The 24,143-nt window shown below is 36.9% G+C and overlaps 1 protein-coding gene across 7 annotated transcripts in view; it reads left to right on the top strand.

The window, feature by feature from the left end:
- Positions 1-24,143, top strand: part of LOC135212436 (tensin-1-like) — a 771,151-nt gene that overhangs the window by 737,931 nt on the left and 9,077 nt on the right. For 3 of the 7 annotated variants that reach the window (XM_064245807.1, XM_064245803.1, XM_064245801.1), the window contains 7 exons: positions 13,212-13,362; positions 14,551-14,804; positions 15,049-15,175; positions 16,537-16,659; positions 21,810-22,004; positions 22,841-22,983; positions 24,024-24,092. In XM_064245807.1, the coding sequence (XP_064101877.1) occupies positions 13,212-13,362; positions 14,551-14,804; positions 15,049-15,175; positions 16,537-16,659; positions 21,810-22,004; positions 22,841-22,983; positions 24,024-24,092 (1,062 nt within the window). The remainder of the gene's footprint in view (positions 1-13,211; positions 13,363-14,550; positions 14,805-15,048; positions 15,176-16,536; positions 16,660-21,809; positions 22,005-22,840; positions 22,984-24,023; positions 24,093-24,143) is intronic. The other 4 variants (XM_064245802.1, XM_064245805.1, XM_064245804.1 and 1 more) reach the window with 4 other exon arrangements.

Genomic DNA, 24,143 nt, shown 5'->3' with positions numbered 1-24,143 from the left:
CTCTCTCTCTCTCTCAAAACGAGATGCTACCAAAGAATTTCGCGTCTGTGCTTATGCACATTAGTGAATTCGGAAAGAAAACGGATGCTGGGATATGATTGACTACGATAAAATCCGTTCTAATTGTCAGCATTGGTTCAGTTGACAAGAGTGGTGGTGAGCCTTGCAACTTCACACACACGTCTCTTAGCCTCGTGTCCACAGCTGCTGGTCGCCTTGTCCCTCTAGACCTTAGGGCACGAAAGAAAGGACTGCTGCAGCTCTTTGCCAAGGGCCTCTTTCTTAGCTTAGTCTAAACCAAGAAGAAGGAAATTTAATTAAAAGTGCTTAGATCGGAATGCTTTTGATCCCTGAAAATGTGACAGTAGGACTGATTGGAGAATCGGATGGTTAGCCGAGTTTTCTGTCAAGTGGTTTCTCTTTTCTCACCTAGGCATTTCTCAGGACGTCTCAGAGGGAATTTGTTTGTTATGCTTTAATTATAGAGCTTGCCGTGCCCAAGCTGTGTGGTCGATTGGAATGAATGTAGGTGTTGAGAATTCAAACGACTTTTGTGTTATATTATTCCGTCTGATTATGATGACACCTGCTTGTTGTCAGCATTGACGTCATTACATTATTTCACGTTATTATTCATTCCTTAAGTCAAAACTTAATTTTATATGCATGCGCCCACATTAGTTTAGACACTAGTGAACTGGCAATTGGGAGTTGTTATTAATAAGAAAAAGAACTTAAATTTTGAAACTAGAAAAATATTGGACAAAATAATCGTTTTTTTAAGTGATTTCGTTATTACATTCATTGAGTGAAAGCTCGTTTTTATATGTATGCAATTTACATTTTGGATGCATGAATTGACCGTCAATTGGCGGGTTATTAGCAAGAGGGAAAATCTTTATTTTTTTATAATTAGAAACATTGATAAACTTTCTTTTGTCTTTTAATTGATCTTGTATAGCAGACTAAAAACTTCGTGGAGAATGTTCATCACTGTGTTTTAAGCGACCGGCGCCAAGTAATTTGGTGTTGAAATACCACCACCTGTCTGATAAGGAGGAGGAGGAGGAGGAAAGGGGACTTGGGGTTTCACCGCCTGGTTTGCGTTACTCTGCCCCTACAATGATCTGAAGTGATTCGTCAGTTGTCAGATAGCATTGCCGAGTATTTAATGTGTGTGTGTGTGTGTATTTGACAGCAATTGAGAAATACCCTAAGGAATATTTTCAAGTTTCTAAACATAAATGGTTACAATTGTGGGCATCTGTTAAATTCGATAATAGGTTAAATTATTTATCATTCTGTAAATTAAGATAAAAAGCGTTCCTTAATGCCATGCAGTAGGAAATAAACTTTGAATGTTTATTATGACAATTTTGTGCATCAGTAAATTGAAATAATAAGTTAATTTATTTATCCTTCTGTAAATTAAGATAGAAAGCGTTTCTTAAGTCCCATGCTGTAGAAAACAAACTTCAATGTCTATTATGACAACAAGAAAGCTTACAAAAATCAAACAAGATATTCGAAATGCACTGTAACAATGTCATGCGTATCAAAGCACAAAAAAAATATGCCTTTCATCTATTATTATTATTAAGAGATTCTCACAAGATTTTCAAAAGTCTGCTTGCTAACATTTTGCGTGTGAGGACTGATTCAAGCAAGCATTGCTCGGGAACATTTGGGTGCATTTATTTAATCCTATTGTGCCTGATTTGGCGCAAACAACGACTCTTCCAACCTTGGGATCAATCGACTGTTGTGGGTCGCAGTCTTGAGTACAGGGAGAAGTTCGAGAATAAAGAGAATGAAAAATAGGTGAATGTATCACTCTGTTCATCTGATGTTGTTTCAGACTCCTTCCAGAAGCGCCTTTCACATCAATTATCATCCAAGTCTGGCTTGTTAATGAAAAAGCAGTAGAAGAAACTGTATATTATAATGGACCAGGTTACAGCAAAAAAAATAAAAAATAAAAGCAGTTGGAATGAAGGTTTGCAATTAACACTTGGTAGTCTGCTTTTTTTTGTACTTTGCTATGTTAATTATTTTATAGGAGCAGTTAGATTGGAAATCTCTATAAAATAAAGTCAAGGTTGAGTTTTATTGAATCTGAATAATATTAAAGTTTTTAAATGAAGATTACTGGTAAAATATTTTCGCTGTGTTAATGATTTTATATGTACGAGCAATTGGATTGGAAATCTCTATAAAACAAAGTCAAGGTTGAGTTTTATTAATATGAGATAGAATTTAAGTTTTAAAATGAAAATTACTGGTAAAATATTTTCGCTAAATTCATGTACACTTGCGACGCGTCAGAGATAACGTCCATTACCAAGTAGTGATGTCGTACAGTTGGCTTTGAGTTTTCTACAATGGTGGTCAAGGAAGAGTTTCTCTCTTTACTGTTGAATCCGGTGGCCTTATGTATTTAAAGCAATTGTGTTCAGTGAAATAAAAAACAAGATTTTATGACCCTCCGTCTGGTACTTAACTGGTTCCCATAAAGTCGAGGCTTTGAACCTGGCCCCTTGGCTTGAACTATGGCGCGAGACGTCTCTCTCTCTCTCTCTCTCTCTCTCTCTCTCTCTCTCTCTCTCATTTCTGTCTCTCGTCTCTCTCTCTCTCTCTCTCTCTCTCTCTCTCTCTCGTGTTGTAAGGCCTAGATACTTATATTTTCATTGTAAGCTACACATATTGGTTCACTCATGTGGAGACATTTTGTATAAAGGTACTCTCTCTGTCTCTCTCTCTCTCTCTCCTCCTCCTCCTCCTCCTCCTCCTCCTCCTCCTCCTCCTTCATTGAGTGATCAGAATCCACTCAAATGATCTGTCAACTTTGAATCTTAATTTATAAGCCACATTTCCCCCCCTCCATCCCTTCCACCCTCTCCCCTCTCCCCAGAAAAAAAAAAAAAACTGTTAGTTTATAGTCTCCGAAAACGGGTCCCAAAGGTCCCCAAATTAATTTTCTGTCGAGTCTCGTCCGCTGTTATGAATTCTTCATCAGCTCGAAGACTATATTTGGCAGGGCACGAGTCGCTTGCTGCTTTCCTGGGTCGTTGATTTAAAGGCCGATTGGTCATTGCGCATGCGTCCCAGGTAGAAGGATTATGCAGTTTAGATAAGGGCGTTGGTCGCTTTATATATATATAGTTTGCATGTGCGAGTATCCTGGTTAGGTCCCACGGAATCTATGTCGCAAATTGCAGTGAAGTAGATGCTTGATCATTATAATATTCTCTCTCTCTCTCTCTCTCTCTCTCTCTCTCTCTCTCTCTCTCTCTCTCATATGCACGCATGTGCAAAAGTACCCAACCCTTTTTAAGTTGACAAAAACCTCTGTGTTTTCTGCGTAAACATCTCAGCACAACAGTAACTTTGAAACTTCAAAGCATTTCGGTTAGTAAGACTTATTTTAAGCCCACAAAGTCTTTAGATTACTAAGTAAAATTTGTTCATCCCGAACATTTATTAGAAAGAAATGTTGGCATCATAGGATAACGTGTTATATAGCAAAATGAAATCATATGAATGTTGTATACGAGATAAAAAAAAAATCCAAGTAAAATTCATACAGTCCTTACAAGCAAGTTCATGTAATGTATGTATGTGTATGTACGTATGTATTTATGTATACATGTGCGTATTCAAGCGTGTTTCCGTGCCCTTGGTGTTTAGGGAAACTGACACACAGCAATAAAAATAACCATTCGGTCAATTCCCTCGAAATCTGTCAGGAGAGAGAGAGAGAGAGAGAGAATTAGTCATCTCTAGGAAATAAAAGACAGACCCCTTATTCTTCTAAACTCCACCACTTACCCACCTGGCTCTCTCTCTCTCTCTCTCTCTCTCTCTCTCTCTCTCTCTCTCTCTCTCTCTCTCTCTCCTTCTGTAGTGCCAAGTCCAGGGAGAATCTCGCCCCTTTGTATTTTTGGCTTTGACCGGCCGTGACGTCATCGCTTGCGAGTGGCACTCCCTGAGGACTGAGAGAGAGAGAGAGAGAGAGAGAGTGCCACAGAGCGGCAGGGCTTTTGGTATAGAGCCCCCCTCCCCCCACCCCGGCCCCCTCCCAGAAACGTCAGCTGGTGGTGGTTGGTTGGGCCCTTTGGTTCTGTACCAGCTGCGCTGTTGTTAGGTCATGTCTTTTTTTTTTTCGTCACGTTGTTGTCGTGGTAGTCGTTGGGGGAGGGGAGGGGGAAGGTTTAGGTGTCTTTGGTATAGTTTGTTCCGTACGTAATTGATGCTTGATTCTATTTAATGTATCTGATTTCCATATTGGTCTTCGGTTTTCTGAAACTGTCTCCTGTCTGAATAACCACTGGTTCCATGCAACGTAAAAACACCATACAAACAAACAAACAAACAATCTGTCTGATGCTGACGATTGTCAGTCATATATCAAGCGACGGTCAACATTATAATATTCTGTTTATTTGCTCAGTGACAATTCATCATATCTGGATGCATCTAATTCCCTTCGTGTATTGTTTATGAGCTGGGAAATCATGTCTAGGTCATCTTGCAACTCACTGTAACTTAACATCTTCGTGTAATGCCACTTTCAGTTCTCGACGAGGTTAGCCTAGTTCTGTAGAGAACTATATAACTTGACTTGGGGTGGTTAAGTAACGGAATCCAGGAAAACTAGCGCTTCGTCATTCATCACTTGTCTATTGATACAGCCGAGGGAACTGGCTCTCAAAAAAAAAAAAACAATCTGAAAATCATATTTGATGTATTAGACATTCGGAGAACGGTATTTGATCAATGATTATGCATTTATAATCCGGTTAAGTCATATAAATCCCCTTGAGTGTGGTATCATCTCTTCTGAATGAATAGATTGTAAATAAATTATAAAATGTGCTCTGGTTATCAGCGTGATAACTGAATCAATAGTCAGTCTGTGCAACGAAAGATGTGTTTTGATAACTAAATGATGAATGTGCTGTAGTTATCAAAGAGATAACTAAGATGATAGTCTGTGCATTTGACTGATACCATTAGCAGCAACAAATGAATGAGTTAGTAAAAAAAAAGTTTGGCAATATACCCTTTCATAACACAAACCCGCCCAGTGCCCACATCTGGCTTGGCTTTTAAAGCGATGACTAATTGACTCCTCCTGAGTGCCATGTATGAGACTTCTTTTTTTTATATATATATTTATGTCAATAGGGGAGGTCCACTCGAGTTTATATTTTCGCCTCATTATTCACGCGGCTGGTCAGGCCAGAGGAGAATGACACACGCAGAGAGATTGCGTCATCGCTACGCAATCTGACCAAAACACGCCGCCCGTTTCCTCTGATACCCAGAACTCCGTCGGTGCAAGAGTCTGAATCACCTTTGTCCTTGTTAAAGATTAAATGCTAAGTGCTCTTGTTTTTTTTTAACGTTTGATGGGCAAAACTTCCATTATTTTTATTTGTTCTTTTAAGTGTGGTTTGACAGCTCCATCTTTTTTCTTGTTCTTTTATGCGTGGCTAGACAAATTTATATTTATTTATTTATTTATTTATTTAATTTTGGTACGTTTTCATCCATTTACGTGAATGATATGCGTTCATGTATACATGTTAAATGTATAATTAATTCATTTTCGTATATGTTTCTAGACAAAGATGATCCTCGTAGCAAATCTTTACAATCTCTTCTCATTTGGCCTGGTTTATACTCATTGGATCATCCGTGGTCACTTCGTAACTGAATGTATATTGAAGTTTTCCCAGCTACTTTTTGTAATCGTTTTATCATACTATATTTTCTCTTGCTCTGGGAGTACAAACTATTTTATTGTTGTTGTTTGTTTGCTTGTTTGTTTTTGGGGAGGTAGGAGAACCTAAAAAGGTTCGAAAAAGGTGTTTCACGTCAAGTTAAAGATACAGGAATTTTAGGATAGGATCTTTATGATTCTTTTATTAGAAACAAATTTTTAAAAACTTAATAATGTGCATGCTAAACAGTACAGAACATTATTTCTCATAAAATATGGCGTATTTATGTTAATATTCGTCGGTGAAATAGCGCTCTAATTGACCGTTAATTTTAGCACGCTCCTCGAGCAAGCTGGAGGTCGGATCACGCCTTGTTGTTAATTCCCAGACACATGCCGTTTGTTCCCAAATGATAGTCCTTTTTTTATCTATATTATCGCTTCTCGTGTCTAGAAAAAGAACTGTTTTAGTAAAACGTTTTGCTGTATAGTATGGTGCAAGGGTTAGAACGTCTACATCTGCTCTAGTATTATTATATAGATATATAATAATATTACAGTTCCGTGTGAGGATTGGAATAATCACTATAGATTTGAGCTGACTCAGTAGCACTTGATAATGGCATTCCTTCCTCTAGATGTCACGATCTTTTTAGCTCGATCTCATTGAACTCATGATCTGTAAGTTTAGGACAGAGAGAGAGAGAGAGAGAGAGAGAGAGAGAGAGAGAGAGAGAGAGAGAGAGAGAGAAATATGCGGCGAGCTAATTAATGTTAAATGAAGTTGCTTGCGGCCGCTCACTTGTACAGCTCGCTTATGCGTGAGACAGTCACTTACTCCCGTTGTGTTAGAAAGCACCTACTATATATAGGTTGGTTAGTCATATATATCCAAGTTGCTGTCTTGAATCAAAAGCAACGCTGCTAAGGCTATCATTTAATGTCATTTCCATAGTCATCCCTTGACTGCATCCATTATCAAGTTTGAAATGATCGTCCCTTGATCCCTTATAGTCAGTTCTGTAATCGGGTGTGGACCAGAAGAATTCTCAGTCTCTCTTTCTCTCTGGTAGGACTATTATCATCTGTGTTGGCGTTGGCACAACGAAGCAGTTAACAAAAGAATTACGCTGATGTATTACATTTCCTCTTGTTGTATTTGGCGTCTTTGTTGCCCTCACTCTGCCAGTGATGGAATAATGGGTCCTAACGAAGCCTGGGAGTTACTGAGGTCACTCCGAGTAGGTGGCTTCTCTCTCTCGCGTGGGGATATCGTTAGCAACTTTGAAGGTTAGCAGATGCATAACTGCGTTATCTTTCATGAAAGAGGGGCACTGTGGTGTACTTTTACAACCTCGTAAGAGTTTTCGGTACACGCTTGGACGAGGATAGCTCTGTTTCAAAGTGATATTCTAGTTTTATTAATTCGTGAACTATGTGGGTGCGTCTAGTGAGTTGGCTTCTATAAAAAGTGCTTTAAGATCGTGCTTCATTCGTCGTGAAGTGTTATCGTTACGTTATAGGATAAAGCAGAGGAACAGTTAAAAAAAAATAGAGATATCTTGGTGAAGGCATCTCGTTACGTTGGTCAATAAGAGCCGATTGCACAGATTCCCGCCAGACTGTCCAAGCGTATGTATGTACTTGTTTCTTGTTTGCGCCTAAGTGGATTCACTCACGCTCTTTTGTGTAATTAAAAAAAGTTTGCTTGTCCAGGGAAGATTTAGAATAGGCTGGATGAATTTAGTAACTTTAGGGTCGTTATAAATAGAATATGGAATAAAAAAAAAATAATTTTGATAAGATATTACTTTTTTAAGAAATGCTACGTTTTTGTCTGCTGTTTGATTCTTCACGTATTGCTTTTGAATAAGAATCTTGTTAAGGTACTTTAGAAACTTCTAACAATTTTTGTATCTGCCTTTTTTTTTTAAATTTTAGTCCTGGAAACTTTGAATGTCTTTTAAAAATTGCGTTCGTACGATTTTCGTGGGACATTTACCTTATTGAATGACGTTTCTTTCATTTTTATTATTATTATTATTATATTAAAGAATACTGCCCTCAGGGCATACACTTTTAAAAGTCGGTTTTGTACATAAGTCTTTTTGCTGCTTTCCTTCGTTTCACCACATCCAGGATACCAGCAAGTTACACACACACACACACGCATATACACACAAGACAGATTTGTCACTGTAATAACGTCACGAAGGAAACGAGCTGCGAATAACGTCACGGCACGAATTCCACGACAAGACCGAGCTGTCTGATGAGAGCGTCGTCTTCGCCAATAGCTGTCGCTATCTAGCTTTATAGCCCTTCCCTTCTCCTTCGAGGGACACCTTGATGACGCTTAATAAAGACGGGTGACATCACCAGCAGCCGAAGACAAGGAGGGGCAGGATGAAGGGTATAAAGATTCATAACGCTCGGGTGGGTAGGTCAGTCGTCGTTGGTGATTCTTTTAAGGTGTTGCGCCGTCGGTTATAGGGAGACTTTTTTTTAAAAGAACGCTGGGTTACTTGGATATTGCGCCTGCGTGGCAGAGGAATTGGAACGCTATATAGCTACCTTAGACCTGCTTGTTCGTCGTTTTCGTACCAATTGTCGACTCAACAGCTTTATTTTTTGGAAAGCTTTGTGTATATAATATTACATCTTTGAACTTAACTCCTCACCATGGCTGCCACTGTCGCTCGGTGAGTTTCTACTTCATAAATTTCTCTGCCTCACTCTTCTTCTTCCGTCGAGATGAAAGTGATCACAGTGATTGGATCGATCTTAGATTTTGTGTGATAACTTACGTTTTATTTCATTAAAATTAACTGTCCTTTTGTCTTAAGACGTAAATTGTCATGAATGTAACTTGATACATACTTAATCTCACAAGGAAGTTTAGATTAAGAGAACCTGTTATAGAGTTGTAGGTCTCTCAGTGGTTGGATCGATCTTAGATTATGTGGATAACTCACGTTTTATTTCATTAAAATTAACTGTCCTGTGTCTTAAGACGTAAATTAATGAATGTAACTGATACATGCTTGATCTCACAAGGAAGTTTAGATTAGAATTGTAGATCAGTGAAATTGTATACACCTACAGGTTGACGTTTCATTACAGACTTTAATATTATGTCTGGAGGCAAAACCCTAATTCATTCCTAAGGTAATCTCCGAAGAAGAAAAAATCGAAGCTGTATTAATTAACATAAAAAAAAAGGACATAAAGCTATCCTCCTTCACATATCGGGAGCGAAGGCGTGAAGATATTTGAAACGAGATAGGCCTATCTGATAAACAGACGAGTGACTGACTGACTGCTGCCATGGATGAATGCTCCAGTGATGCGAGCGGGGGAGGAAATATACCAGAAATCATTATTCAAAACAACGCGCTGAATCGAAGTCAGTGTATGTGTTTTTAAAATGAATTAATTTTTAGCTTTATTTTGCTATATCTGTTACGTCCGAATTCATGAGCTGGCTTCAACCTGGTCCTGGTGTGACGAGATGAGGGAACCCAGAGACCACTTGATGAGCGTATGATATTATTAAGGAGCGTGGAAGAGAACGGAGAGCAGGTGTGGATGTGTAGAGAGAGAGAGAGAGAGAGAGAGAGAGAGAGAGAGAGAGAAGGTTGAACACACACACACACACACAGAGGTAGGCTGTGTCCTTACAAGGCGGGCTGCTGATATGACTCAGGGTGCCACGTTAGGGCAAAAGCTCACACACACACCAAGGTAACGTAGGCGAGGCAGCAGCAGCTTTTGCTGGTCTAGACCAAAGAACGAGATGAGATTGTGTTGTTACGTCTTGGTCATCATTTTTCGACATTCATTTGTTGTCTTTCGTTGCTTTGAGATCGATGGGATGGTTGCAGTTACAAAGCGAGATTTACCAAAGAGCTTTTTAAGATATGTAAAGGGGCCCCCGATAGAGATAAAGCTGGGAAGAAGAAGAAGAAGAGGAAAGGGGTGTTTCGATGATCTTGCATTTCTTAAAAGCATGACATGGAAAGTATTATTATTTTGGTGTTTAGATGTTCGTCTTGCATTTCTTGAAAACATGACAGAAAAAAGTATTATTTTGCTAAATTTTTCGAACCCGAGAGATATTAGAACCGCTCTGTAATCGTAATTATGACCATAAGTAGATGTAATAACTAAAAAAATAGATGGATAAAAGCTAAAAAAAGCAAATAATAAAACGGAAGTAACTAACTACTCCGTAGCTACTCGAACAAAGGAAAATCAAACCCTTTACTGGGAATGCCCATATGACAGGTATACCAAGTGGCATGGTTAAGGACATTAATTACAATTTCACTACCTGACACCGCCCAGGAGCTGTAAATAACGATACAGATACTACACCAGCCAGTCCAGTCAAGACATCTTTTAAAGGACGGATGTCGGTAGACCAACCGCAACTAACATGATACTGATAGTCCTCAGCGTCGAGTTACCAAATCTATAATTTGTCGTCTCCTTTCTTTCAGCAGAGCGGAAATGTTGTAAATGCAGCCTTTATATATATATTCATTCATCATACTTCCAGCTCATAATGACGTCATTTCGTCATGCTGAAATGTGTTGTGACATTTAAAGACAGTTGGTGATAGCCAACTTAGCCACTTCGTGCTACCCTGGGTATAATGATTCTTTCAAATTCTTTACATAGAAAGACATTCCTGACCTGATTTTAAGACGGAATAGAAAGTAATGAGTCCAGGCTTTGGATTAACACCAGGTGGGAGTGATGATGTTTATCAGATGAAGTTGACAGAAGATTAGATTACGACATTTGCCATAGGAATGTTCTTGTTTGACAACTCCTGGGAGGTTGACGTTGATATAGTGTTTATCGAAGTCAGCGTTAAATTCTGCCGCATTGGCAGACGGGGCTCTTAACTGTTTTATCATTCTTGTTTGGTCAGCTTTGAGAAATATAGAAAGTTTTAATTGAAAGCCAACAAACGTAACCATAAATGTAATCGTTTAAGTCTACCTCACCTCTGTGTACACTCCAGGTCAAGGAGGTGAACAACACTTCAGGGAACGAATTAGGTTCTACTTCAGTCTGTCTCTGTCGTAAAACCACTTTATGGATAAACAATTGTTTTTAAAAGATGAGGTTGCTCTTATTAATATTATAAGAGTCGAAATTCTCCTGGTTCCTGAGCGCTCACTTTTATGAGGTGGAAAGCTTTTTTCCCTTAATTGTTTACTTTACTCATTATTTAATTTAACTTTACTTTGTGTTACTGGTAGATGAGTCATTTTTATATAGTGAGGCTTCTATGTATACTTGTGCGACTTATTCCCATTGTATGCTAAGTTTCTTAGTAGGAGTTAAACCTCCATCTTCTCGTAGAGCGGAGACTGTCTGTGCTGCGTGCCATTATTGGGCACTCTGGTATTAACACTGACACGGACACTGACGGACTTGGGTGTGATTCAGAACAGATGTAGGTCTTATGTAGGTCATAGGATGATTAAAACAAGAATTTTTTTTACTCGGTTATTGATGAGTCTTCCATTGAACCAGAAACATTGCTTCCGAGAGAAACGTACTGGTGAGAAACTGGTGAAGACATTCCCTGTGCTACTTTTCTAACTTTGATGTTTTTTTTCTTCTTATCCCAAGTTTCAGACATATTGCTGATTATTATTATTATTATTATTATTATTATTATTATTATTATTATTATTATTATTTATTATATTATAAAAACTTGGAAGTTATTAGTAGTAGCAGTAGTAAAAGAAAGGTAAAAACTATTTATATACTTTAGACTTCCAGTTGTTAGCTGTTTACCCTAAAGAAAATGCTAGTTGGGAGATGATATGTAAATCTTATAATATAATTACAATAAAAACCTTAGTAAGCGCAGGTGTATAGGACAACCCATTAAAGATTCGATTAAATTGACCACCAGACCTAGGAATGAAGTACAAAGACTCATCCCTTCCGTTTGGGATTCTCCGCGCATGCGTACTACCTCCTTGTGAGTTAAGTTAGCGATACCTTGGAGGATCGTGGAATCTTGCCCAGAGGGCCAAAGCAAGTGGGATTGAGATGTCTTTCACTCGTCCCTCGTAGGGAGGAGGTGGTCGAAGGGACGGTGTTGTGTTGCGGACTTTACTCAGCGCTTTTTTCCAACCTTCTCTGGTCCCCCATATTTGTTGTCATTGGGGCCTCTCTCTCTCTCCTCTCTCTCTCTCTCTCTCTCAGACTCTGCCATTTTTTTGTTACCCTTGAAGTCTCATCCTGAAGCTGGAATTGTAAGAGAATGGGAAGAAGCATTACCAAAACTGTAGAAAAATGAGAAGCATTACAAAAATTGTAAGAAAATGAGAAGCATTACCAAAAGTGAAAGAAAATGGGAAGAAGTATTACCAAAGATGTGAGAAAAATGGGAAGATCTATAATGAAAATGTAAGAAACTGGGGAGAGCCATTGCCTTCTTGAACTGTCAGTTCAAGAAGGCATTGGGAGAGCCATAGTGAAAATGTAAGAAAACAGGAAGATGCATTGTCGAACCTGTTAGAAAACGGGAAGATGCATGTCGATACTTTCAAGGTAATGTACATTTTCCCTCAAACGATGCTTTCGTCCGCAGACGTAATCAGATATGTCCTTTGTGGCTGCAAATACCATGCGAAAGAATTCAGCTGAGTGCAAACAAGGGACTATGATGTCTTTTGACTGAAAGGAGACCTGTGTCGTTTGTTGGTTTACACATTTCTTAGTACACGATTCGACCATTTTTCCTTGCTCTAATTAGTATTTTCATTCATTTGAAGTTCCTGATTACACATACTCACAAACATACTATGAATTAATATATGATTATGTTGGCAAACTACATTCGTGATTGATAATACATGAAGCTTGAGCCTCATGTGTCATCATATAAAAAATATTGGATGTGTTTATTCTTAAAATTATATTAAAGGAAAGCATAATTTGAAGTGTTAAAAATGAAGGTTAGCCACCTCCCTACCCAGGTACAGGGAAAGATTTTTCATCTTGACGTTGTCTATTTATTAATTTATTAACTTATTTCCCTTTGCCTCCTCTTACCTCTTCCTAGTGATCACCATATTCTTTGGAAGCTTGAATTTCAAGTCAATATCCCCTGTTGTGGGCTTGTTCCATATGAATAGGGTTCATTTTCTGAACAATAATAATAATAATGATACTCCATATCCTTTGTGAATAATAATGATAATTACTGTTCAGTGGCCCCTGTGATGGTCTTGTTCTATATGAATAGGGTTCTTCATCTTCTGAATAATAATAGTAATATAATGATAATATAATAATAATACCCCATATCCTTTGTAAGCTTGAATTTCAAGTCAATGGCCCCTGTGGTTTGCTTGTTCCATTTGAATAGGGTCCACCTTCTGAATAATGATAATTAGTGTTAAGAGATGCCCTTACTGAAGCACTGTACCAATGTTTCTCCTCTTTCAGCCGAAGCTTCAGCAGTACAGGAAGCAACACTTTGTCATGGCTTCAGATGCAACAGCGCAAACTCGCTGAGCGCAGAGAAGCCAAAGTTCGAGCGGAAAGGGGACCTCAGGAGGCAAGAATGCTTTCAGAACTCCGCACCCGGATGAATCAGGTACTGCAGACGTTCACAGCCATTAAACTTAGGCTACATAACCCACATAGCCCACTTGCATTCCTCTGCCATGTAGAATTTCTTGATATAAGAGAAACAACCGAGTGGACTGGCTGATCCAGTCTTGGCCGCTTGTTGATCCACCCTCCGAAAAAGTACTTTAACACGTCCTGACACCCGAGATGGGCACCAGTCATGAGTCATCAGTGGTGGGAGCAACACCTTGAGACCTCTAGTCTCCTTTCAAAGTAAGCAAAAGTACTTTTTTGGAGGGTGGATCAACAGCAGGTAAGACTGGATCAGCTAGTCCACTCGGTTGTTTCCCCTAATGTGGTTCGGAAGTTGTAGGCCCCGTTGCTAGGTAACCAATTGGTTCCTAGTTACGTAAAAATATCTAATCCTTTGGGCCAGCCCTAGGAGAGCTGTTAATCAGCTCAGTGGTCTGGTAAAACTAAGATATACTTAACTTAACTCTGCCATGTAGAAGGTGAAGGTTGTGTCCTTTGGGACGTTGCATTTCAGTTATTGTAATATTAAAGACAGCGTTACTTGAATATTATTTAACATTACTTTCCTTTCATTTATCTTACCTTTTTTATCATTCTGGGAAACCATGATCAAGTCAGGAATGCTTTAAAATCCACGTACTGTACAGTCATGCATAAAACATGCCGTTTTCAAAATGTATAGGTGCTAAGAAAATGTTTGTTTGTTTCATCACGACCCTATCAATCTTATATTAAGATAATGATGTATTTTTACTCACTCACTCAAATTGGTTCTTGAGCCTCTTGGTGGCTCATGGCTGCTTGCACCAGACCTCTCCCGGTTCTCCTGTTAGAGTCCTGTATCTCCAAGTTATTCTCAAGACCCTCCTTCACTCCCAATTCTCTTAGATCTCTGAACACATTATCTTTCTATCTCATTCTGCCCTCTTCCATTCTAACCACATAGTATCCAGCTCAACGTGTCACTATCCTCTGCTATCTTACCTGGGCAGTTATTATTGGCTGTCTGGTTAAATCTCTCATTTCACTGTTGTGCCTTCTTCTCCAAACACTTTCATATAATGATATGATAAATGGGACCTGTTATTCTACGCAAAATGTTATTTTATAAAACCAGTAGTCTCTGTTCTTGACGTATAGTCGTATTTTCAGTACTTATAATATGTACTCTTGATTACAGCAACAACGCACTACAACCCCAAGTTCTCGAGACGAGGACGGTTATGTCAGTGACACCACACTTCTGTCAGAGACTTCACGTGAATCTTCGCCCGTCAAGACACTAGCACCCCTAACGATAAATACTGGAGTGACATCGTCATCAACAATGCCCCAGAAACCTCCCATTGGTCATTCAACGCCAGCCAGGGGCAACTCGGCTCCTTCATCTCCAATTCTGCCTACCAGGTCAGCTTCCCGGGAAAGAACAGTCAGGTAAGGTTATGATATAACCTTATATAGTGGCAGGACGGAGTCTTCAATTCTCTCCAGCATTTACCTAGACATTTACTATAAAGTGTAGGCCTACTGTGCATTTTTCGACTCTATGAAGAGCCTTAGTAGGGTAGATGTAAGCTAAATAAATGTGCCCTTTCTATTGGAAAAAATGTTGAATATCAATTTTTCTTTACGTAGTACGTATATGAAAATACTAATGCACTGATTAATCCCTATACAGATACAACCCACCTCCAAGTAACCAGCGAAGTCTTCCCAGAAAGCATTCTGACACATCGCATGATAGAGAGCGACCTTTCGTAGCAGTTAAGAGAGCACATGAAAATGCTAAAACTTCCGAACCAGTGGTAAGAAAGGTTTTATTATGGCAAATTGTAATAAACTTTTGTACATTTCTTACATATACATAACATAACAAGCAAGTTATACACTGTTATGTACATTACATACTTGTACAAATTCAGCACTTCCTAAATGGGGATAAATACAGGCAAAAAAATTTGGCCTCATGCTGTAAATGAAAACACTTGCTGGTATAACGAATTACGTATCGTATACTAATTATGAAGACCCATCTACAGTAGACTCTTAAAAATTTTGGTACTATTCTTTGCTCAGTATTTTGTATAAATAGTGAGTGTCTACATATAATTAAAAAGGCACTTTAGCAACAATTTTGCCTGTTGACAAAATAGTATATAATTCGTACATATAATCTATTATCTTATTATTATTAGTATTATTATGACTTTTATTCTTAATACATATACGCTCATAATGAGGAAGCAGTTGAAAATTTGTCTAGCCAGCTTTAAAAAAAAACATTGTGCATATGTAAAGAACTTAATCTATCCTTGTGTGGATTATTGTTTCAAGGTTTGTTGGGGGTAACCTTTCAGTTTTCTCTTGGTAGAGGTGAATTAATAGCTTTCTATGTCACCAGTAACATGCTCATCATAAGTGTTAACACATTTTAACTATATTACATGTCTATATGTATGTACTATGTATATTCTATAGAAAGCAGTTTGGATATGGCCTTAAACTTTCATTCTATAATATTACTGACATCTAGATTTTTTTTTTGTCGTTAGACTTTGCATTCAAACAGGTTATCAAATATTGCACTGTGTAAAAATCTAGAAGCCAGGATTCAGTTAGTCAGATGAATATTTCCTACCATGAACCACTTAAAATTTGCCCTCATCTGTAATGTACGTATATCAAATTCTTCAATTTGAGTATGTACTGTATTCAAAAGAAATAGTACCACTTAAGATGTGAAGTTGATTTTCATCATTCCTTCACCATTGCTCGATCCATACTATGCCCAAGCTAGATTTGAGATTGTTTGTTTCATCCCATGTGTCTTGCATCATCATTAAGAACAATATCTTCTGTATTAACTAACAGTTAACAAAATCTTTAATATTGTTCCTCTCGTTGTTTATTATAGCTCAGCGTTTGATATTTTCATTTTAGGATTCTTGTATATATTGGTTCATCTTACATGGTTCAGTTTATTTTCTTGATCCTTGATCAAGGCTCATAAGGAGAAGGGTATTGTAACCTGTACAGTATTATTAAATGGACACTGCAATCATCAGCACACATTTTCAATTAACTTAATATGCAATTGAAAGGCTAAAAGGTATTAAACGGGTGTAGTTGACAACGTAACCCATTCCGTCTGTTTTTATTCTGTTAGGATTCTTCATCGGCTTTAAGCCAGCTTCAGACCTCACCTCATGGCCATATCAACTACACATCATACGCTTCATCCAGTACAACTGATGGCCTACTTACAACTGTCGTTTCCTCCTCAAACCAGGTACTGTCCTATATGCTTTAGACCTCCTTAATAGTGTGTGGATAATGTGTGCAAAAACTGGCTTTTGAAGAGCATGATGTTTGAGTATGGTGCAATCTAAGAGTGACAGCATGGAGTTGCAGCATATTGCTTACTCGACAATAATATAGTACAGTCTGTGAAATGAAAGTATTTTGAACTACTGTATTATACATACATTTTCATACTCAGTAAGTTTAGTGCACTTCATTTTAAAATACTATGTGCTGTGCTGTACTGTGCAACTGAAATTTTGTACAGTTCAGTATTGTGATATAGCTTATTAATAAGAAATGCACTGTATATAATAAGGTTAGAGATATAGCTGGAGAAAAACATTCCTAATATTTTTTTAGCCCCTCTTTTTTTTTTTTAACCATTAGAAAAGCATTAGTATATTATTCCATAGCTTGCGTTTATACATACTGATATTTCATTGTTAGGTAAAGTGGTCTGAAGATGTTAATGAGAAATACAGTAAATTTTTATAAAGTATTCTCTTTGAATTCTATAATAATACAGAAGAAAAGTAGCGAGTGAATAATCAGTGGCATATTAATTTCTTATTCAGTTTTATGTATTATGAAGAGTTGTAGCCAAAAAAAATTCAGGGTAATTACAGCACTGTATTTAATGTAATATTTATAATACTCTTCTGTGACACATCCTATATCCTGCAATCCTTAAATGGTGTATCTTTTATGTGATGATACATAATAATGCACCATTGATATTAAATTATTTTTGTTAATGAAATTTCAATTTTAGTGTAGGTCAGCTATTAAAGATTTTCCTGCTAAATACATGGAGTTGTTGTAACAAAAGCCTTTGCACAAATCTGGCCTTCCAAGCCAAGCTCAGTATAACATAAAGGCCTCACAGTTGTTATAAAGAAAGTTAGAGTCCCTAATTGAAAGAAGTGATTCCTACCTCATTCACATTGTGCTCAAATCATCTTATTCCATTTTGTGTGCAGCTAAAGAGATATGTGAGATATTGTAGTACCTATGAGCTCTTCTTCAATCATAGGTTTATGTTTTGTCAAATACTTCGTATTTCTTTCATTTTTACTCCTTCCTAACTTTTGTTAGACAAAGAGTTCTTATCTTCCACCTTTCCTTTGCTGATTGATACTTTATAAATGCAGTATAATAGGATTTGATCCCAATGTGTAATTGTCACCAATGTGAGGTACTAACATTTGTGAGCATGGTATAATGACCAGATTGAGAAAAAGAATTTTGTGAAAATAACATCCTGTATTTATGAATTTTAAACTTGTTTTAGAAAATTATCAGGGTGTTTAGCTAGATGTTTGAGTAGTTTAAAGACTCCCAACTAGATTTTAGTCTTTTAAAAGTTAAATACTTTTGTATAACACAAACGAAGGTGTTTCATATTATAACCCATAAGTCATATACATACTTGAATTTGTGTACTGAATGACCTTGTGTTCACCAGTCTTTTGTCTGTCAGACAGAAGGTAGATTTTTCATGTATGCACCATCATGATCCACAGGGGTGTGTTAACCAGTAACCTCACTTTAGTGGAGCTGGAAGGTTGGCACTTTATATGTGTAATAGTTTTCTTGGAAGAAACTTTTTTATGTTTTAAAAATTACTGTAATTACAAATACCATGCCTGAATTGCTCTTCAAAGAGGAGGGGAGGCAAGACACTGGATCCTCAGTGTTTTCTGTACATCTGTAGGGACCAGTAGAGTACCTGGGGACTGTAAGGTGTCAGGAACCAAGCTTTCGGTAACTAATAGCTTTGTAAAAAAGCATATGGCTTGATGTTAGTAAGTATCAGTATCAGATTACCCTAAAAGTTTGTGCTTTGACTGCTATGAATAGAGTTGAAGATATGATGAAATGAAAGATGATGAATCCACAACTTTCCATGCAGGTGAAACATAGCCTGCCATAGTCTACCAGTCCCAAATACAAGTCTAACCATTTATGAGTCTTCTCGTCTAAAAAGTAGGCAAGGTCAACTGTCATTGCCATGCACCTGCACATGGAAGAATAATGAGCCTGGGAAGAACAGCATAGAATTTTATACATATAAAAATACTGCTAAACTATTCTACTAATATTGAAGACGAATGAGGAGCGACTATGGGTTGGAAAGTGAGGTCATTGATTCAGATATATATCCTGTACCTGTGCATGCTCGGAGAGGTTTTACCTTCTGTCTGAGAGAAAATAAAGGGGTGAATCTGGGAATATTTGTGACACATTTATAGTCATATATATTATTGATGGGATTATGATGAATAAAATTAAGCTTAGCCTCTCTAGTTTGAGAACATTGGAGAAAACTGAACAAAACTTCTTGCACTGCATGGTGGTTTTGGATTTATCCTGGCGTGTACTGGTGGGCTTGTATCATGGCAAGATGTACTCAAAGACTTTCTTTAGGCCTAACTTCTTTTGTCTTTGAGCCAAATTAAATTGTATTTATTTGAATTTGATATTTACTTTGCCTAAGTCAGCTGGCCTGTGATACTTAACTGTGATATAACCTCACCTTTTGTATACAAATTGATGCCAGTGTTAATCGTTCTTGGTTGGGATATACTGAATAGTTCATAATCATGTATAACTCTTCATATTTTAACATTTTCTATTATTTCTTAAAGTGAAACCACTGATGAGGTATTTGAGCATGGGACAAGAGGACATAGTAACTCACCATTAGTTACACTATTATGTATGCAGTTACAAACCCTTGCACTGCAAATGCCTTTGTCATATGTAATTGCGCAAGACCAATACATAATTTGTAAAGCATTGGTTTGTCTGCTACAAATGAGTGATTTTAATTATATTAGATATGTCATGAAATTTTTCAATTTGTATATATATGTATATATACACCGAGAATTTTTTATTTCATAGCATCAATTCTTAAAAGAATAACTTTTATTAATGTACAGCACCTTTTTTATTTCATTTTTAAATCTTACTGAGTCTATAGCGTTAGAAATATAGTGAACTTATGTTATTCAAGTAATTTACTAAATGCTCTCTTCCTTTTTGAAGTTTAAACATATAATATACGTATATCTTAAATTGCCAATGCACACAGGTTTTTTTTATTTGATTATAGTAATAGACAGGTTAAACAACTAAATGTGTACTGTAATTGCTCTTTTTATCTAGTTAACTGATTGACCAAGTATAATACCAAATGACATTTGAAACACAAAGCAGGAAGGTTATGTATAAAAGCAAAAACAAATTGGCAGTAATATACGGTATATATAATATTAAACAATGCATCAAATTAGTATACCCATTACATTGTGATTGTGATGCAAATTCGTAGTTTTTATCTAAAGATTCATTGGCTTTATTTGGTGCATATGTGTTTTAAAGTAGTACAGTAGACTCACAAATTGTGCAGATTTTTGATGAGCCTCTTTACTTTTAAATACTGTTATATGAAATTTGATTTTACAAAATTTTACTAGGGAACTAATCAGCGTGAAAGATGACATGACACTAGTACAAGGTATGTGTGTGCTCGGCCACAGAAGGGCGGACCGTAACATAAATACTTGATGGGTGGTTGAGAAGCCAGTGCATAGAGAATTCTATTGTGTCGCTAGTCATGGTAGATGTGGTCACTAGAAAGGATAGAGATGTACCAGTGCACATGAAGCCATTCCAGGCCCTTCTCACACAATCTGCAAATAACGAAGCTCTTAATTTTCTGAGAGAGCAGTAACATTCTACTGAACAATCACAGAAAAGTGGTAGTAAATGTTAGTCTAAAGACTTTTAGCCAAGTATTAATTTTGAAAAATAATTAAGTACTGTCATGAATAAAGAAGCTATATTATGTATGAAAAACTGAATGTTATTGAATTTCTGAACTGGGTATTATAAATTTTGAATAAAATGACAATATTCCAGGTGGCTGACATCATAACTGATCTCTCTCTCTCTCTCTCTCTCTCTCTCTCTCTCTCTCTCTCTCTCATGATTCACCAAACACTGCATTATATTCGACTATCTGTCTAACTTTATAACAGATTTTTCTCATACATAAAATTCTCTCTCTCTCTCTCTCTCACAGATGAACAATAATGCTACACAAACACTGTGAATTCCTTTCTTTCATAGCTATTCCTTTCTCCCTTAATGAATCAGGCATTATTATGTTGCCGTTCAAGCTTTAGTTTTCTTTTTAAGATTCTGTGTTATTAATACTTATCATCAAATCTAAGAGTGCTCAGGATTACAAAAATATTCAGTACAGGGAATAAGCAATATTTAATTTCTTAAATGTATTACAAGAGCAAATGAGAATGAAGGGGGATTTGAAAAGGCATAACTATAGAATGTCAAGAATTATGGCTGGAGTATGGGGGAAAGTTGCAGTATGGGGGAAAGTTGTACATATTATGAATGAGGAATTGGGCCGCTGAACAAAAGATCAGAGATGGTTCAGATATATGATGAGAAGGGACGGAGAATAGTTAACCAAAAAAGCAGTAGAAAAGCCCAGAAAATTAGGAGAAAAGAGCCAGATCTAATAGAAGTTCAGGCAGAAGTACACAAGGGAAAAAGCTGACATACACATTAACCGTGATGATGATAGTCTAGGATTGTAAATAGGGTACTGTACTCCCATTTTCCTGAATGCTATTTGTTTAGATCACATGCAAAACTATATGTAGACAGAGAGTTTTTTAAGGATCCTGTACAATTTGCACATTTATTAATGGGTTCTACACTCTCATTGTCCACAGAATAATTTATATAGTCTCTTACCTTCAATTGTTTTACCTCTACCTACCACTGTACAAGAAAATAATTTTCCCTGCATAAATTGTGTGTCCACTGTAATTGCAATTAATCTTGTAAAATCTAGTCATCATTTGTGGAGTTACAAAATATTAAAAATATCAAATTAATACGTCTAGATATATATTTTAATTTGCTAACACATTGACACATCTGATTGAAAAGCATATGCATGTAATTTACTGGCTTAGAGTTATAGTATTTCTTTGCATAGAAAATTTTAAAAATAAAATTGTTTGATGGCTGAGAGACCTTCCTGCTTGGTGCAGTAATTGCATGCTGACCTTAGTGCCATGAGTTGCGTGGTGTTTACAGGAGGGACTGGACTCTTTAGATGCCCTGAGTGCTACCCTTGCCAGTTTGGGCTCCCCTACTCATCCCCTCACCTCCACTACCTCACTGCCCAACCCTTTAAGCAGCACTACTACCACCACTACTACTACCATCACCACCACTGCTGTCACCAGTACTGCTGAGTCACGGCATAGTCTGACGGCTCAAACACCCCAGGTTAGCTACCCACATGGTAGTTATCCCTGATGAATCAGAAGTTGTGTATTTAGTGCTGCTGTAGAGCTACGTTTTAGTCATGTTATCAAAATGTTTATCAGCATTCTCTATGCTTTAAGAAAAAATCAGAAGTTCCTTTTTAAACTGAGCATATAGAAGGGAGTGGGTACCTTTTTCAATGTGTTATTAAAAATAAGTTTGTTCACCTAATGTATGAGTAATATTTTTTTACAGTAATTTTTAAAGTAATTTAAACTTAAGTATGTTCGTATTGTTTTCGTGCTTTGTAAGCTTTTGGACATCTTGTTAAATTTCCTCTATGATAACTATTCAAATATGAAGTGACAGTGTTTGTAGCAAAAGCTAAAGAAAATTCCAAAAAAGAAAATTGTTTTGATCTGTGAATCCCTTGAAAGCATGGTTCTCTATGTAATGGTCATTAAAGTTTTAAGTAGTGTAAATTTGCATGACAATTCAGCAGCATGTTTTCTATAAGCATTTTTGAAGCATTACAACTCTTAATTTTAGTTAGTTTCACATATACAGCTCTAAACAGATGATATAGCCATGTACGTATAGCACTGTATAGTAAAACTCAGGTGTATAATAATAAAAAGATTCATTGGCTAAAATGAAACTGATTAGTGTTTGAGATTTCAAGCATAGTGTAAACTGTTAATTCTGGAGGACTGATTTAAACAGAACTGCCTAGTATGTCAGTACAGTACCAAGGTTTTACTGTACAGTTAGTTTTTATCTAATCAATCTTGCAGTCCACTTTGATGTCTTAAAAAATATTAAGACATGTTAGTAACAGTTAATAATTCTATGTCCAGAGCCGAGACGACAGTGCTTGGCAGAGTGACACAGAGAGCAGCTTTGGAGGTACCCGTCCAATAACGCCAGGGTTTCCTCCAGCAACACCTACTACTCCGTATTTGAACCAAGGGCTTCCACCTAAAAGTCCCACAATGCAACGGTGAGTACTTAGGAACATATTGTGTTTGGTTTACTTCAACTTTTTTCTGCTGAGAGCATGCTTTGGCAGGTTATGTATTATCTACACTTCAAAAATAGTAAAGGCCAACTTGATCTTGTATGAAGTTAGTCCAGATTTGTGCCTGAATTTTTTTTTCATCTTTTTTCTTAGATTTTGCTTGCTAGAATTTTTAAACTTTCATTCTGCCTGAAACTCAAAAGTTTAGTATAAATCTGTTTTGGTTCTTGTAGGTTTCACAACTGAATTACCTTTCCCAGCAAACTAAAAATAAGTGCAATACTATGTTCTAATTTTTTCCAACCCTTAATTACTTTTACTGGAATATTTGAAATGTGCTAAAAATAATAACAATAAGAAATCAGTCAGTATTTCAAATTGCATGTTTTCTGTGTACCTTTGTGTATATTACTGTATTATTATTACCCCTTCATATGTTGAACCTTGCCAATAATGTATTTAGAAATTATAATGTACAATTTAGACAGATTAGAACAAACTCCAAAGCACGTAAAATTCCTCTGTGATATATTCAAGTTCAGAATGTGAAATTCCAGTGTTTTCACAGCTGAAAAATTTGCACATTGTATGGTAGTAATTGTTTGATTTATTGTAATCCTTCTAGTGATGGATTTAACTCTAATTGTATTTGTATTATCCTCCTCTTTCTCTTTCTCCATTGATTCTGCTAACACCTTGATGATCCCATGGGTGCCACTGACAAATCTGTGCCGCTGCTAACAAACGGGACTTATATACTGTATACATAAAAAAAATTGTGCATGCTGCCTACCCTGCAATACTACAATGGACTTGCACTATATTTAAAAAAATCATTCTATGACTAACCCTTGATACCATGGAAATTTTGTCCTATGAACCCAATTTGAATTTGGACCATGGGTATCCCTGTGTTGATTTATGTGGAAACAAAAATATGTGGATGGTGATCTGAACATTCCTATGTTTGTTAATCAATGTTGGTAATGTGAATAAATGTTCAATATGTGGATGCCAAGCAGAAGAGCTCATCTTGGCCTGTCCTCTCTCTCGTCTCGACCTACCATCAAAAAGTCTGCGTCACTCCCCAGGTTAGCTTTAGTTAGGACCTAAGTTTAGCACTGTTCTATTTATCTTTTATC

Source organism: Macrobrachium nipponense, chromosome 41, assembly GCF_015104395.2.
Source record: "Macrobrachium nipponense isolate FS-2020 chromosome 41, ASM1510439v2, whole genome shotgun sequence".
NCBI lineage: Eukaryota > Metazoa > Arthropoda > Malacostraca > Decapoda > Palaemonidae > Macrobrachium > Macrobrachium nipponense.
Note: the sequence above shows the minus strand (reverse complement) of the source record. Positions and strands in the feature narration are given on the sequence as shown.